This window comes from Terrapene carolina, unplaced genomic scaffold (assembly GCF_002925995.2).
Source record: "Terrapene carolina triunguis isolate 2854851 unplaced genomic scaffold, T_m_triunguis-2.0 Scaffold58, whole genome shotgun sequence".
In the NCBI taxonomy this organism is placed as follows: domain Eukaryota; kingdom Metazoa; phylum Chordata; order Testudines; family Emydidae; genus Terrapene; species Terrapene triunguis.
The window spans coordinates 4854964-4871462 of NW_020664409.1; the positions used below are offsets into that span (position 1 = coordinate 4854964).

The window sequence follows — 16499 nt, forward strand, 5'->3', positions numbered from 1 at the left end:
AGCTGTGGCACGCTCGTGGGAGGAGGCGGAGCGGAGGTGAGCTGGGGCGGGGGGGGGGCCCTGGGGAGGGCCGCAGCAAGTAACGGACAGGTGCAGAGGAACTGCTTTCGGTAATACGAATTCGGATATAACGAGGTAAAGCAGCCCCATCCCCCGGAGCACTGCTTTACTGTGTTATATCCGAATTTGCGTTATATCGGACTGCATTATATCGGGGTAGAGGGGTATAATCATGCCAGTTTCAATTATTTTGGTAATTTATTTCAAAATATGTGTCTGCAAGTATGTCTGTAACAACACAGACAACAAAAAAGATTCAGGAAATGTTTTTTGACAAATAAATCCTTACTAGGCATGTTAATACAGAACTTTGAGTAATAATTCATTAAAACTACAATACCAAAACGTATTTCCCACACCCCTCAAAAGCAGCCCAAAGGCTTGTGGAAGTCGGGGTAACGGAGATCTGATGGTCAGGGAAGTAATTGCTCGAGAGGAGCCTGGGAGTGAACCTGGCAGGTTGTTGGGTGTAGCTGTGAGAAGTATGGAACAGTTTTTGGGGGGGGAGGGAGGGAAGGATTGTTAGAGAGTTGGGGAGCATCCTCCATGCAGAACCTGGCTGACCCCTAGCCTCTCCCATTCAGCCAGACACATCTGCCCCTGTCCCCATGTGTCCCAGCATCCAATTCAGCCAGGCATACTGGCACATGTCCCCATGTGTCCCTGCACCTCCACTCCCCATTCAGCCAGGCATACTGGCACATGTACCCATGTATCCCTGCCCCCCCCCCCCGTCCTCCCCCCCCCCCCCCTCCCCCCCTTGTTTTGCCCCCCCCCCCCCCCCCCCCCCCCTTCCATCCAGTGCATCCTTAAAGGCCCTGTGCGCAGGGCTCTGTGAAGAAGGTAGCCTCTGCCCCCTCCCGCTCCACAGCTGGCTGCTCCACTCCATGAGGCAGCTGCCTCTCTTCTAATGCCACATCAGCCCCTGTGAGCGAAAGGTGTAATTGCAACTTCCCTTCACCTCACCATCAGAATCAGTTATTCTGTGGGGGAGAGGGGAATCTGTGGGAGACATTAATTCTGTGCTTGCACAGTGGTGCAGAATTCCCTCTCAGGAGTAATACTTCAAGATCACTTTGTTACTTAGGCATAGCAATGTGCAGTTTCATTTTGAGATTCATGCATTCTAAGAAATTAGAGTAAACTGACAGGAAAAAGGAAAATCTTGAGAACTTGGCTGGACGTGAACATTTACAGCCTGATAAGATGCTTATTGGTGGCTAATTTCCACTTGTTATTTACGTTAGTCAGTGTATACCTTTGACTATTTGAAGGTATGATCTGAACTTCATGCATAGTCTTTTAGCTTCTCGGTTCATTAAGGCAAATTGCAGTTTTGCAGCTGATGTTCTTTAATGCTATTGGCTTGAAATCTAATCAGTTTTTTTAAAGAAAATAATTTCATGTAATTTCATGTAACACACCTGCTCTGGGTTCCCTTACCACTTGTTGTGGTTTTACAAACACGCTTTCTTCTTTTTAAATTTTTTTCTTTCCTATTGCTGTGTGAAAGGCCAATGCAAATAGGTGAAACTGTCACATGCATAAAGTAGTTTCATGGTATGTCTGCGTTTACAGACACTGCACACCCAGCTAGCACGGGAATAAATAGCAGTGTAGGTGGTGAGGCACAGCTTAGATGAGTAGAGTGACCTACGTGCCTAACCCTAGGGCAGGGGTTCTCAACCTTTTTCTTTTCTGAGGCCCCCCCAACATGCCATGAAAACTTCACGGCCCAGCTGTGCCACAGCAATGGTTTTTCTGCATATAAAAGCCAGGACCAGTGCTAGGGGGTAGCAAGCAGGGCAATTGCCTGGGGCCCCACACCGCAGGGGACCCCACAAAGCTAAGTTGCTTAGTCTTCAGCTTCAGCCCCATGTGGCAGGGCTCATTGTCCTGGGCTGCGGTCCTGGGCTGCAGTCCTGCATGATGAGGCTTTGGCTTGCTGCCCTGGATCCTAGCAAGTCTAACTCCAGTCAGACTTCGCAGACCCCCTGAAATCTGCTCATGGCCCCCCAGGGGGCCCCGGACCGCTGGTTGAGAACCAGTGCCCTAGGGTATATACCCTACATGGCTCTCTCTTTGCCCAAGCAGTGCTTCCTGGATCTACACTGCTACTTTTAGCAGTGTAGCGTCCCACTGCCTCCATGCTGCCGGAGCCTTTCCCCACCACAATGAAAGACTCCGGCGGTGAGGGAAGGTTCCAGAAGGGGGAAAGCAGCGGGGAAATGTTCCAACAGCTCTCCCCTGCCAAAGGCCTTCCCCATTGCTTCCTGCCACCACAGGCTTTCGCTGTAGTGAGTGTGGATGCAGCCTGCCTTTTACTGTAGTCTATAGTTACATGTACCCTACACACCACCTCAAGTATAGACAAGGTCTCAGATGAAGAAAGTAAACTAAAGGACCAGAAGGGTTATTTTAAAATAAAGTTGGGGAATGAAGTTTCTTCCAGGTACTTTTCAACATCAACTTAGTTCAAGAGCACAATGTCTTCAGCCCTCAAAAATTAATAACCAATTGATGACTTTTTCAATAACACTAATATAACAATGATAAATCAGCATTGATTACTCACTCATATTAACAGTTCATCAGAGGATACAGATATCTGTTCAAAGCATAGTATTTTATAGATCTTGATACAACAAGTCAATGTTTAAAATGCCATGAGCAAAAAATCTTGAGGCTCATGGTTTTTCGAAGTAACTTGATGTCACTGTAGATGTTGACTAAAGGTTTCTTTGCATATATAGTTGTTCCTGATTAACTCCACATAGGGACACATTTATTCTAGAAAAAGAATATCCACATATGGAATTAATCAGGAGCAACTCCATGTTTAAACAAGCACTAAGAGAAGGGGTAGGAAGAAGGTCTTCTTACACTGGAGGAAGAACGTAGCTTAGTGATCTGGCTCCTGAAGTTCAATCAGAGTTTTGAGAATTAGGTGAGAGAAGGGCATCAGGGAGATTGAGAACTCTGATACAGGGAAATAAATAAATTGTCCAATGAATAGGCTTCATATTTGTCCTCAAGGAATATAATACTTTCTTTAAGGGTTTGAAATTCTTGTCTGTTGTATTCATTTTGTCAGCAGCTCTTGCCTGACATCTGTCTTTAGTGTCTGTGTGTAATGTTGCATGTCAAAATATATTTTTGGGTTCATGCTTGTGGTTAAATATAAGCACTTTCTTTTTCAAGCAGGGAATCATTAGCAGAGTTACAGAATCAGTGAAGAATATCGTACCAGGGTGGTTACAAAGGTACTTCAATAAAAGTGAAGATGAATGTGTAGATGCAAGTGAACCTACAAGCCAGCAGGAAACTCCAGTAAACTACCATCATGGTTGTGCGGATGATGACACCCCAGTGTTTGATGGGAGGGTCACTCCTGAGTCGTCAAGAATTAATTTAGAAGGTATGTGGGAGATTGCAATCAAAACTGTCGCCAGTTAGTTGAATAATCTTTATTCATAGATTTACATTTCCGAATTAATTATAACTTAAGGGAAATTGGAAGGAAAAGCGATTTTACAAAATCTGATACAAATGTTTTAATAACTTTTTTCAATTTTAAGTGCAAACATGTCATTTGAAACATGGTCTTCCTGTGTTCTCTGAGGAGTGTCCTATAGGGAATTATATGTCAATGAGTTTCACGTAATCCATTAAATAGCTGTTAAATGGTCATGATTTTTAGTCAGAAGTAAGCTGGATTGTTTATAAACAAAAGATCTCTAGATGGAAAAACTCTTATTCCATTACCATAGAAACAATGGTTATGGTTCTTGTTTTGGGAACTGTGATACTGATGAGCAGTCCTAGAATTAGTGGAAGTATACCCTCCTCAGAGTCCTGACCTTTTTAATCAGGCTCCTTTGATCAGTAATAGAGGTGATAAATTCAGGTTAGTTCTTAATTACCTTAAAATTAAGATACCTATACACATGACAAAGTTGGCAGGACATGGAAATAGTTTCTCAGGTTTGCAGTGCAGGACTCTCCAGATACTCCCATCTGTGAGCATGTATTAAAAATGTTTGCTGTGGTGGTGATCACCAAAACTGCTAGCCTGGGTAAGGAGGTCATTTGTGTGCATCTATCCTTAGATGACTGTCAAATTGGAGAAAGTTAGTTGCCTCTGCTAGCAACACCATCTGAAGAAGACTTTAAGGGCAAATAAGAACATTTACAGCACTCTCAGTCCTTGACTAGAGAGCAAGTTTTCATAAAGGAATAGGAGATGTCTTCAGGACTGAGGAACACATACTGTCTTCGATGGAGAAGTACTTACAGGACTTCTCAGCAAGGACAACCACACAGCAGATTTACTCAAACAACTCCAAAGGATTAGGAATTACACTACTATCCAGAACCTTTGAGCAGTTATGGTGTGAATGGGGAATGCCACAGATAAATCTTAATGACTTGAGAACAGAAAAAACAAACTCCATATAATCAGCTTTCAGGAACCATTGCCCTGAAGCACAGATGCTCTCTCCCAGGCTGGACCTTTAGCCTGGTATATATAATTCCTCTCCAGATGTTGTCATAAAAATCGGCTGGAGATTGGGCAGACTGGTTAGTGACCCCACCATGATTCTGGACACTGAGCTAATCCATAGATGCTGATATCAATAGCATTTGCTTTCCTAGAACTTCTGAGGAAGGCCTCGGGCTCCTTTTAGATAAAATATATTGCAATAGCCATCTCCTTCACACAAGAACTATAAGACCTAATCTACCAATAGCCTTTCAGAACTTCAGACCTTTTGATTTATTTGAGAAGTTGCTCATCTGGTTACTATAGGGTGGCATCAGTTTCACACAAACCAAGAGGTTTGTATCCTCTGTATGCTAAAATCCCAGCAATAACTGATGGCAGGGACCCAACATTTTTCATCTGTAGGGGGAGCCAGTACAATAACATTTAGAGAAGATACCAAAAAAAGTACTTTTATTACATATAATCAAGTGACTATTAATACTTCCTATCTAATAGAGATTGTATTAATTAGGTGAATTGTCTGTCTGAATCTCATCATTTTCTTCATACATGCATTTTGTAAATTTGCATATGTTTTGTGTGATGAAAGACCCTATTTGAGAGTAATTGGACATAGGGGACAAAATTAGGGCTGCTAAGGAAACCTTGACACTGAATTTCCTAACTTGTTTGTAGTTTAAAATTTTGTTTAATGTCACAGTAGGTTAAGTATTTGCATGTAGTGCTGCTGCTGTCATCAGCACCACTGTATGGGTGAGGAAGAAGTTAAATTTGGCTTATCTCTATTTTGTACTTGATACATGGCAGTAGAACGACTGTTGATAAAAAACAGTTCTTGATTTCTGTGTGCTTGTACACTCACCTTGCCTAATAAAATCCTAATTGTGTTTTTTTTAATTCCTCTTTAGAACCGTCCACAAGTAGATCTGCATTAAACTTCTCAGATGTATTAACAAGACCCTCTCTTCATCGGAGTCATTTGAATTGCACCATGTTGGATTCCCCATCACCACATTGTCAGCCTTCCACATCCTCTGCATTTGCAATTGGCAGTTCTGGACTCTCTCTTGTAAAAGAAATCAAAGATTCTACCTCTCAGCATGATGATGATAACATCTCAACTACTAGTGGCTTCTCCTCTAGAGCATCTGATAAAGGTAACTTTTATTTTACTACGGTCATATCTGCCTTATATGATGATCGTGTTTCACAACATGAATAAATTGAGTTTGCTTTGTATGCCATCTGTCATCTTAGTAAATACAAAATTTGTTAGTGCCAATTTACTTAGATGTATATCTTCTGGTATTTAAGAATTTAACTTTGTTTAAGTATCTGAAATATTACATCACATTGTAATTTTTAGATGAGTGTTCTGAAAAATGCTGTTATGAGGCTAGGATGTCTCAGGACTTGGTGATGGAATACGAAGCCTTTCACCTAGGTTATACTCAAATCTAAGTTGAGGTAGTAGTGACTGACAGCTCATTGTACTCATGAAATGGGTGGTGGTCTCAATCTATTTAATCTTAAATAGATGTTCACATCAAAATCACCAATGTAATTCAGCCCTGAAAATGAGCTGGGGTGTTCTGCGGGTTAAAGTTGAGGCATATGGTCAGGGTCATGTGGGGAGACTTGCACTGCCTGTGCTTTATCTGTTTTGTGGACAGAGGACTTCAGTTTTCAATACTGACAAGTCTGTCACATTTCATGAATACTACATTCACTAAGGAAAAACGTTCTCAACATTTTAAAGTAAAAATTTTAAGTTTTGGACTGACACCTTTGGAGACTGAGGTTCTTTATCTTCAGAATAAGTGCTGGACAGCACAGGCAGCCATATTGCAGGTCTCCACATACTGTGCATCTAACATAGCTCCTCCAGAAAGGGGGAGAGCAATCCTTAGGGGTGTGGATAGTTGTTTCCATGCTATTGCAATTCTTGGCCTACCTGAATTTGCCAGTAAGAATGCTGGTGGTTTCTATGGACTATTTGATAGTAACGGGAACAAGAGCATTATCTCATTTCAGATGGATAACTAAATAGTTACCAGACTTATGAATGAGGCATTTCTGACCTGGGCTAGTCTTGAACCATTAACCTACATGTGAAGGACTTAGTATCTGATTACCAATCTACCAATCCCCATGTGTTATAGTCTCCTCCTGTCTTCGTCAGAAAGAAGAAATACCCTTTTATAGTAAATCCATCAGTATTGGTCAGTTCTGTTTAGTTCCTTGAATTTCCATTATAAGGGCTAGTTGTGTATGCACTTTTGTAAACAGGGCCTCGGTTCAGGGATGATGTTGGTGCTCCTACTTTTTGATGCAGATTATATTGCCATAATACACAATATTAGTCTGTTTAAAGAACCCTGAAACCTAGGGGTAGAATAGTGCAGGATTAAATATTGGATTTTATTATGTGTCTCCTTAATGCTGTTTTATATCCAATTTTCTGTGTATATTAACTAATTTACAATTTATAATATGATTTACACACACAATTGTCCTTTTGTCAGATATAGCAGTTTCAAAAAATACATCAGTACCACCTCTCTGGTCCACAGAGGCTGAACGATCTCATTCTCTCACACAACATTCTGCTACCAGCTCTAAAAAACCTGCATTCAACTTATCTGCTTTTGGAGCCCTATCCCCTGTGAGTACTGCACAATACAAGTTTTAATCACATTAGTTTTGTGTCCGTTTTGCTAACTGCCTGTTAATATGTCTCTCTGCAGTCACTTGGTAATGCTTCTGTCCTTAAGACAAGCCAGCTTGGGGATTCTCCATTTTACCCTGGAAAAACCACTTATGGTGGTGCAGCTGCAGCAGCAAGGCAATCTAAAATACGAATTACTCCTTATCAGGTAAGAAAAACTATTGGTGATCTGGGCAGGGAAGAGCAGTTGAAATATAAAATGAAAATTTTGTCTTGAAAACGTGCACATAAGATAGATCAAAAACTTACTTTATTATCAAATACTTCAGTAGTAGAGACTATACTATTATAGAGATATCACTGACATTTAGTAATGGGGAAGGAAACTGTCAAATGTAGAAGTCTTTAACCAGGAAAGCTTCCAGTCTTAAAGGTAAATTTCATGAGCTTATTAACCTGTGGGACTACTGGTGATGAACAGTTGCTTATTAAAGTGATTTTGAGTTTAAAAACTGTTGTAGAGCAACCGTTGCTTCTCCAGTGTGCATACACACTCTTGCACAGTTTTTATATTTCAACAAACAGCCTCTAAAAGGAGTGTCGTAGCCATGTTGATTCCAGGATATGAGAGTCACAAGGTGGGTGAGGTAATATCTCTTAGCGGACCAAATTCTGTTGGTGAAAACTTGAACTCTGTAGCTTGAAAATTGTCTTTCACCAACAAAAGTTGGTCCAATAAGAAATGTTACCTCACCCACCTTGTCTCACTGGAGGAGTGGTACTCAGTCCTTGGCTCTCATGAAGACCTGTGCTTCTCCTGTTCTTCCTGGATGTAAACCAGAATAAGTGAAACACTGAATACAGGTTTCCATGATGAATTACATGCATCCTAATCTCTGCTGAGTAGAAAAGTAAAGGGTCAGTCAAACTGCCTTGTTTGTGTAATAGGAATGTTGTAGAAGTGATCAGTGAAACTTACGAATAGTACAGTGCTGTTTGTTGTCTGAGAGACAGGGACAAGCTGTATTATAACAAAGTTATACTTGATCATGTATCTTTAAATTGGAAAACTTATAGCAGAAACAGTAGTGATTGCTTTAAAGTTGCATAACAATTTATATATAATTTGCACATGCTTAACTATACACATAGTATGTATGTGTATATAGTTTGTGTGTAAAACATCAGGTAACCTTAACTACAGCAGGAACAGATGTTTGTGCCTATTTGAAAGTTTTCATATTTAAAGTGACATACTACTTACAAACAAGGTAGTTTTGCTGACCTTTATTCTTTTACTCAGCAGAGATTAGGATACAATCCTAAATGCAATGTCAAGATAGACAATATAACACAATCCATTTAAACATTTACGTAATCCGAATGGATGTACATGGCACTTTACAAAGATACAACTCTTAAGGACAGAGAATGATTTATAGACTAAGACCATGTCTAATATAATAAATGCTATAAACAGCCAAAATAAATTGATTGCAATTTTTCAAAAATCAGTTTTAAAAAATAAACATAATTGGGCCTGGGGAAGGGGAACTAAAATGGCAAGCTTCCTTTGAAGGAGGGACTAAGCTCACATCTTGCCCATGCTATTTGTTGTGGGTTACAGCCAGTATTACTAGCTGCTTGTACCCTCTATGCTTTGCTTCCTGCCTGCACATAGCAATAGTGTGATACACAGCATTCGTCTGTGATTACACAAGGGGAACATAGGATGCCAACAATAAATTAGTATTCAAGAAAGCTTTCCGAGTATTCTTCCTTTGGACCTTTGTTGCTTCTCTTTTATAGTTTTATTTGATATGTATTGTTGTAAATATAAAGGTTTCCCTTCTTTATAAAGAAGTTACAAGGCACTGTAGTAGTAAAATATAAACTCTGAAAATAATTAAAAAGAGAAACTAAAAATTGGAATTCCTGATCATGATGTAAACTGATTAAGATGATTCACTATACTGTCATGTAAATCTGACTTCTCTTGCTTACTCAAAGTATATTCTTCAGAAGTGACTTGCAATATGAGCCTTTATTTAAATTTTCTTTCCTGCCCTCCTTCAAAAAAGATAGCAGGCCCATTATTTTCTTCTATTTCAGCCTTTTACATTTTGATTCAAAGAATAGGAATTGAAGTGATTTAAGATGTCACTTTGTCCCACACCTATCTTTCAGGCACATGGGGGGATAATCCAACTCTTGCTGTGAAGCCAGTAGGCTCCCATTTTCTTCAGTTGGTCCTCATTGAGCTCATTCCCCACATCTCTTCTAAAATATTGGGATCCAACCCATTGTTGTCCCAAAACAAATAAATATATGAATGTTGAAGTCCAACATTTTAACATTTATCATGCTAACTTTTCAGACACCAGTCAGAAGACAAATGAAAGCTAAGCAAGCAAATGTGCAATCCTATGGAGTGACAAGTTCCACAGCGCGGCGCATTTTGCAATCTCTGGAGAAGATGTCAAGTCCTTTAGCAGTAAGTGGCCCTCATTTTACTCTATTGTGTTTCAGTGCAAGAGCATGTAACACATTCTAAACTTACCTGCACCATATTGGTGAAAACTTTCTTAACATAGTTTAACTTACTGTAATATTTATTCAACAGGATGCTAAAAGGATTCCATCTTCTGTTGCTTCTCCACTGTCTTCTGTAAGTTGGTCTCTAAACTGTCTTCTCTTTTGTTGGCTGCCAACCTCATTGTAAAGAATTTTTCCTCTAACATGTGGCTTTTTTCCTTACAGCCTGTGGACAGGAGCATGCTGGATATTACTCGCTTCCATTCAAAGAGAAAACAGGTAAGGATTCGCTGATACCCAGGTGGTTTATCAATTGAATTAAAATATTCATTACTTTTAAGTACTGTGAAGTTTCTGCAAACCTATAATGCAGTGGTTCCCAAACTTGTTCCGCCGCTTGTGCAGGGAAAGCCACGTGCGGGCCGGGCCGGTTTGTTTACCTGCCGCGTCTGCAGGTTCGGCCGATCGCGGCTCCCAATGGCTGCGGTTCGCTGCTCCAGGCCAATGGGAGCTGCTGGAAGCGGCGGCCAGGGGCCGAGGGATGTACTGGCCGCTGCTTCCAGCAGTTCCCATTGGCCTGGAGCAGCGAACCACGGCCACTGGGAGCCGCGATCAGCCGAACCTGCGGACGCGGGAGGTAAACAAACCGGCCTGCCAGGGGCTTTCCCTGCACAAGTGGCGGAACAAGTTTGGGAACCACTGCTATAGTGGATATAAGCAATAGGATATTAACTCACATAACATTAAAATTATATTTTGTTTGGGTTATTAATGACTAAAAATGTTCTCTTGTCCACACTATAGCTGGGAGGGCTGGGATGGTTATCCACTCCACTTCTGGGGTAGGCTACTTTCGTGTTGCTCTTTCTTGCAATCTGTTACTAAAAGGAACATGGCTGGAACTCTAAAGGGAGCTTTGCTTCTTCCCGTTACTTGTTGGCAAGCAAGGTGTGTGTTAGACAATAGTTTGAGGAAGGTCTTGTGCCGGAACAGTGACCAGAATTGGGAAAATATATATATTTATAAATGGTGCTAAATGACTTTGCCAGGCTTGTGTTTAAACTAACGATATAAACTTGTTACCTGGGCTTCTTAATGCTTCTGTCTTGAAAAATGGTGGTGTGTCGAGGAGGGAAGGAATTTTGTAATTTCTGGTCATCTCTATAATTTTAACCAATGTTCTTACACATAAGAATAAGTTTAAACTGTTGTTAAAGAAGCCCTAATTAGTAATAATGGTATGGTAAATCCTGATTCCTGTCATGGTGTTAACAAGTGAAAAATGCTAATGAATTTTTCAGGTTTTTCAGATATTTCTAATATTGCATAAATTTGGGATCTGAGACCACTATAGAAATAAAAATATTGTTTTCCTTCCATAGCATCCACCACGTGAAGTTTTACACAGAAAATGGAGAGAATGTCTCTTAAATTTCTGTACTGACCTTTTGACTAGAAATATTATTACACTTGATGGTTTACCAGAACATTATAGAATCCAAACCTTTTGTAGTTGAGCATTTGTTGAAAAGATGACACTCGAACACGAAGTATAGTGTGTAATTTCTTCAACATAAGTGTCACTGCAAAGAAAACTGTAGTATAGCATTTTCATTTAAATTATAGAGCCACACCTGTGTTGAGGCATTAAAAAAGATGTAGCAGTTACGCAACAGAGAGCCTGGCGATGTCAAACTAAACAAATGTTGCACACAGCTGTCACTGGCTGAAAGGAAAGGAATTGTCTATTCATACTGCAATATTTGGCAAGAAAAGGGAAGCCCTTGATGATAGTAATTGCTGGTCAAGACAAGGATTGTTGGCCGATTTTTGTTTTGTTTTGTGCTTAGCTGCAAGAGTAAGTGGACTGTTGACAGAACACTTGTGTACTTAGTAAAAACTGTTTCAATTGATACCAGTGGTGCAGTACATTTCTTATTTTAAAAACTCACGTAGGCCAGAATAGCACTCACATTAGTGCTTTTCATCTGTAATCCAGTATCAGAAAATATTCCGCCTACCTTTCCTTATAATGTTTTGATAATGCACATTAAAATTCGCAGTGCAAAATTCTTCCATTTAGAGTGGACTAGATTGATGAACTTAAACTTAGTTTAACACATACTTTATGGAAGGTTTCAGAAGGAGACAAGAAGCATTATTGTAATGAGCTTCTAGAAAGATCCTTTTCATGAAATAATCCTTGAAATTACGAGAGGGGAAATAAAATTTGGCTCCATCCTGAGTTATAGGGATATTGTTAGTTTAAAAATAATATTGTAAATTATTTTCTCTACTGGTGTTTGACAAAACTAGTTTACTGCAAATGAAGCAGATTATAAAATTCAGATTAATTTTCACTATTTACATATTCAAACATTTCTTTGTTAGAACAATGAAAACCAATGAAGTCAGTTTAATTTTTAGATATGTAATGTAGCAATGTATATGTTGCAAATATAGTGCATGTGGTATTTGTTTAAAACAACTCTTAACATTGGAATATTTTTTAAAAAGAAAATAAATTAAAGATTCTTTTTGTGTTCGTCTTTTTGGTTCTTCTGTAGAAGCTTGATTTATGCAAAATCCAAAATTTTGGACAAAAATTGAATTGACATTGTCTCTTTTTATTTTACTGACCCATTTTAAAATGTGGGGTAAAATTTTCAAAGTGCCTGCATAGTTCGAGGGCTTAGTTGACTAATGCTGTTGTATTTTTTTTAGGATGAGATTTGTTGGAGTAATCAAATCCAGAGGGTTGACTGATTAGCCATTAGCACTTTGACATAGAAATCTATTACCTGGCTTCAACTATGAGCACAAATTTCATTGTGTGTGTAAAACAGGATAATACTCTGATGATTTCAGTGAATTAATGTTCCTAAAATTAGCTGAGGAATCCTGATTTTAGATTCAAGACACTGTTGGATACCTTGCTTGACTTTCTAATTTCCCCATGCGCATTAAATACCTGTATAGCACACGAAAACACCTCACTGAATGCAGTGATTGCGTAGAGGTTGTTAGCTAGTTTTATTCAGGTTTTTAAGTAAATATAAATGATCCCAAAGCCTCCAAACTAACTATATTGATTTCTGCATCTTTTGAAGGTGGAATCCCTGCACCCTCCAGTCCAGAAATTAGTGACACCGAAGACAATTTCTCAGTCAATGAGCCGGTTACAGTATTTTAAACCATCTCTGACTCCAGCTGCTGAGTCAGGCAAGATTAGACAGAGAGTAGACGTAAAGCACAAAGTAAGTACGCTTTCTCTTAACAGTGGAAAAGCTATAAATAGTTCTCCTATTGAGATTTATTACCTGTCAAGACAATTTATAGAACATTCAGGGTAATGCTTAAGACAGTAGGAATCCTTGTAAAAGGAATATTTGAATTTGTGTCAATATTTATTGTATTCATGGACCAGTATGTGATTGGTTGGTCATCCTCAGTGTAATGATGTGCTACTGGCTTGGACTATATTTTGGACTGAAAGGATAGCACAGAAGTGCAGTAAATTTTGAGACCTAGTTATGATCAATTCTCTGATAGTCTTACAAGAAACATCTGCTGAAATAATTATCTAGCAAAACTTGGATTGCTGTTATGCTAAATAAACACACTTAAGCTTGGTATAAACTACCCTTCAGTTAAGCTATGGTCTCCCAGTGATCTAATTTGTGGCATTTCAGTTTGCTACTCTAAAATTTTATAGGTAACTTATAAAACATATAAACTTTTGCAGTTTGTTCTAATATACCATAGTTCCCAGACAAAAATTGTACTTTGTCCTTTTCTATTATGCAAATACACCTCTACCCCGATATAATGCTGTCCTCGGGAGCCAAAAAATCTTACCATGTTATAGGTGAAACCGCGTTATATCGAACTTGCTTTGATCCACCGGAGTGCGCAGCCCTACCCCCCTGGAGCGCTGCTTTACCGCGTTATATCCGAATTTGTGTTATATTGGGTCGCGTTATGTCGGCGTAGAGGTGTACTGGGGACTGGAAAGTTAGGAGGATATCTTTTGAGATGGTTGAACCAGAAGAGTGAGGGAACCCCACTGCCTGTGCTGCTATCTGTTTTGCCAGATATAGTCTATGGAGGAGGATTAAGTAGCACTGGCATGAGTGGGAGGAACCAACCTATGGATATTTTTGAAAGTTAAGTGAAGTTTATGGGTTGTAAAACGGTTGAACAACCAAGTGGTATAGGCTTGGAGGAAAGAGGGTGCCATTTACGTTTCTGTAGACAGCATAGTTGTTAAAACTCAGAGCAAGTATTGATATTTTCACTAAGTATTCTCCCTTGGGCTCTTCTGAGTAAAGCTTGAATGGATTTTAAGCAGCACACCAACATATTATTTCCCAGCCACAGACATTTGTAATACAGTCTATTATGGCGGAGTTGGTTATGGCTCAGTAGTTAAGTCTCAGTTCCCTTTTGTCCTTAAAAGCAGGGATTTAACCTTTTTGTTATTAAAAAACTACAGCATACCCTCCCTAAACTTACAGGACTTGCTCTTTTTACAAAACGAATTTTCTGAGAATTTACAAGTAAATCTGTTAATAAGTTTGAGTTAACTTTCTTAAATGATAGACTTAATCAATCTGTCAAGTCTTTTTGTTTTCTTGAGTGATCTTAATAGAAGTTTGAAGTGTCTGTCATTTTTTTATGTGCAGTACTTAAATTGAAATCTTTTGTGCATAGGCTGTATTTGAAGAAATTAGGTTGTAATGAAGCTAAATTAATGATTGTATTTAATTGTTATGAATCTAGAGGCTACAGAGTTATGTCACTGCTCAAGTTTGTGACAGTGCTACAGTTTGTTTGCTTGAAGCAGTTCTGTTGGTTGTAATGAGTCAGTGGCATGAGAAGACAGGACTTGTGTGTCAAGAGTTCTCATTGGTAGATGACTTGGCCCTTAGCTGTCACTACTTTTAGAGGTTCTGTGGCCATGACTTGGGCATTAAGGCCTGAAAGGCTGCCAGTGGCACTGCTCCTTGAACTCCCCATTGTGCACCAAGGCAGCACTGCTGGGGGAGCTGAGATAGGAATATACAGTGAGCTGTTACAGTGCAGAGACATTGGGGGCATGTCTACACTGCAATAAAAAACCCACGGCACTATGTCGCAGAGCCACGGTCAGCTAACTCGGGTTCGTGGAGCTCAGGCTGTGGGGCTAAAAGTAGAAGTGTAGATGTTCAGGCTCAGAAACCCTGCAAAGGGGGAAAGTCTCAGAGCCTGGGCTCCAGCCTGAGCCGGAACATCTACACTGTTATTTTTAGCCCTGCTGTCTGAGCCTTGCAAGCCTGAGTTGTTTGACTCAAGCTCTGAGATTCGGTGTGGTGGATCTTTTATTGCAGTGTAGACATACTGGGGGACTCAGGGACTGGGCTTGCCCTGCCCCTCTTTTTACAGAGTGCCAGTCTTACAAATTAAGGGCCAGGATCATCACTGCACTTCGACTGACTTGCACTACTTTGGTAATGCAAATCAGCTGTAAACCCAGCTTAGCTGGCCATGATAGTCAGGATGCTGTTTGTTGTACCATTGAAAATCTGCCCTTAAATCTTTTTTTTCTTTTAACTTTTAAAGTTGATACTACGTATCTTACAAATCATTTGAAATATTGAGTGGCAGCATTCTCTTTTGGGTTTTCTTGTTTAGTGTTCGTGTATAATTTTTTAAATTACTTAGAAACCAAGGAAATTCCAAGCAAATAATTATTAAGATGGAATTAAAGTTGAGAGGTAGGTATCCGTAACTTCAGGATAAAAAGCATTACAGGGATGTAGTCAGTATCCCCCCAACCAAACATTACAAACCCAGGAAATTCAAAATTAAGGTTACACTTTAAAAGAAATCCAAGCGTACTAAGGTAGGGGGGACATGCCAGGTAAGGAACCCAAGCAGTCCTAACTTTGACCTGCAGTGATGGGAGAGGACAGAACTTGAGGGTTTTCAGTTTTACAATATAGAACTTAAACTGAAATTTTGAGCTGTTATGTAGATAGCATAAATATTTTATCATGATTTTCATTAGACTCAAAAGTTGTCAGAATCAAATAAAAATATACAGTGAATTTTGAACTCTAAACGGGAAATGTCTGCTAATAAATAACACAGCACAGCTACCATATGTGGGGGTGCCTCAGTTCAGCATTTTTGTGTTTAACATTTCAGTTTGGATTTAAGTATCATGTCTGGAAGGGCCCAGGGAGCAGGAGGATCTGTTTTATGTTGTTGACCTTAACTGCCCCTTGTAACTAATGATGATTACATGGTGATCCAAGTGAGAACCTAGAGAAGAAACTCATTGCACTTTAGAGGGGGGAGTAAAAGTGTTTAATAGAAGAAAAATAAGTAGTTATAAAAAGGAACTAAAGAGAGAAACCTAGTGGTTGTGATCTGTTAGGGCTGCCTTTTTAGTCAGCAAGAGACTAAAGATATTATGTTCCAATAGCAACTCAGAAAAAATGGCTTAAGCTTATCATAATGCATACCCGCAAGAGGTAGAGCTAAGATTATATGTGCAGGCTTAATTTGAAATTTTCTAATTTTTTGAGGGTCTACCTCTTTACCCTTAATGTTATCTTAACATGGAGTTTTATATGGAATATTATGTGTATTTTAGTGACTAGCTTAGACTTCCTGTTATATTAAAGGGGAGAGAGATGAGCTGTATTTCACAGTCATCTGTGTATCTGTTCTAATGTTTCCCCA

General features: G+C 39.5%; 1 protein-coding gene across 2 annotated transcripts in view; it reads left to right on the forward strand.

Moving 5' to 3' along the window:
* Nucleotides 1–16499, forward strand: part of NUP153 (nucleoporin 153) — a 65650-nt gene that overhangs the window by 18921 nt on the left and 30230 nt on the right. The window contains exons 2-9 of one of the 2 annotated variants that reach the window (XM_024200764.1): nt 3262–3478; nt 5476–5724; nt 7093–7232; nt 7315–7443; nt 9613–9729; nt 9859–9903; nt 9996–10049; nt 12881–13027. In XM_024200764.1, the coding sequence (XP_024056532.1) occupies nt 3262–3478; nt 5476–5724; nt 7093–7232; nt 7315–7443; nt 9613–9729; nt 9859–9903; nt 9996–10049; nt 12881–13027 (1098 nt within the window). The remainder of the gene's footprint in view (nt 1–3261; nt 3479–5475; nt 5725–7092; nt 7233–7314; nt 7444–9612; nt 9730–9858; nt 9904–9995; nt 10050–12880; nt 13028–16499) is intronic. The other variant, XM_024200765.1, reaches the window with a different exon arrangement.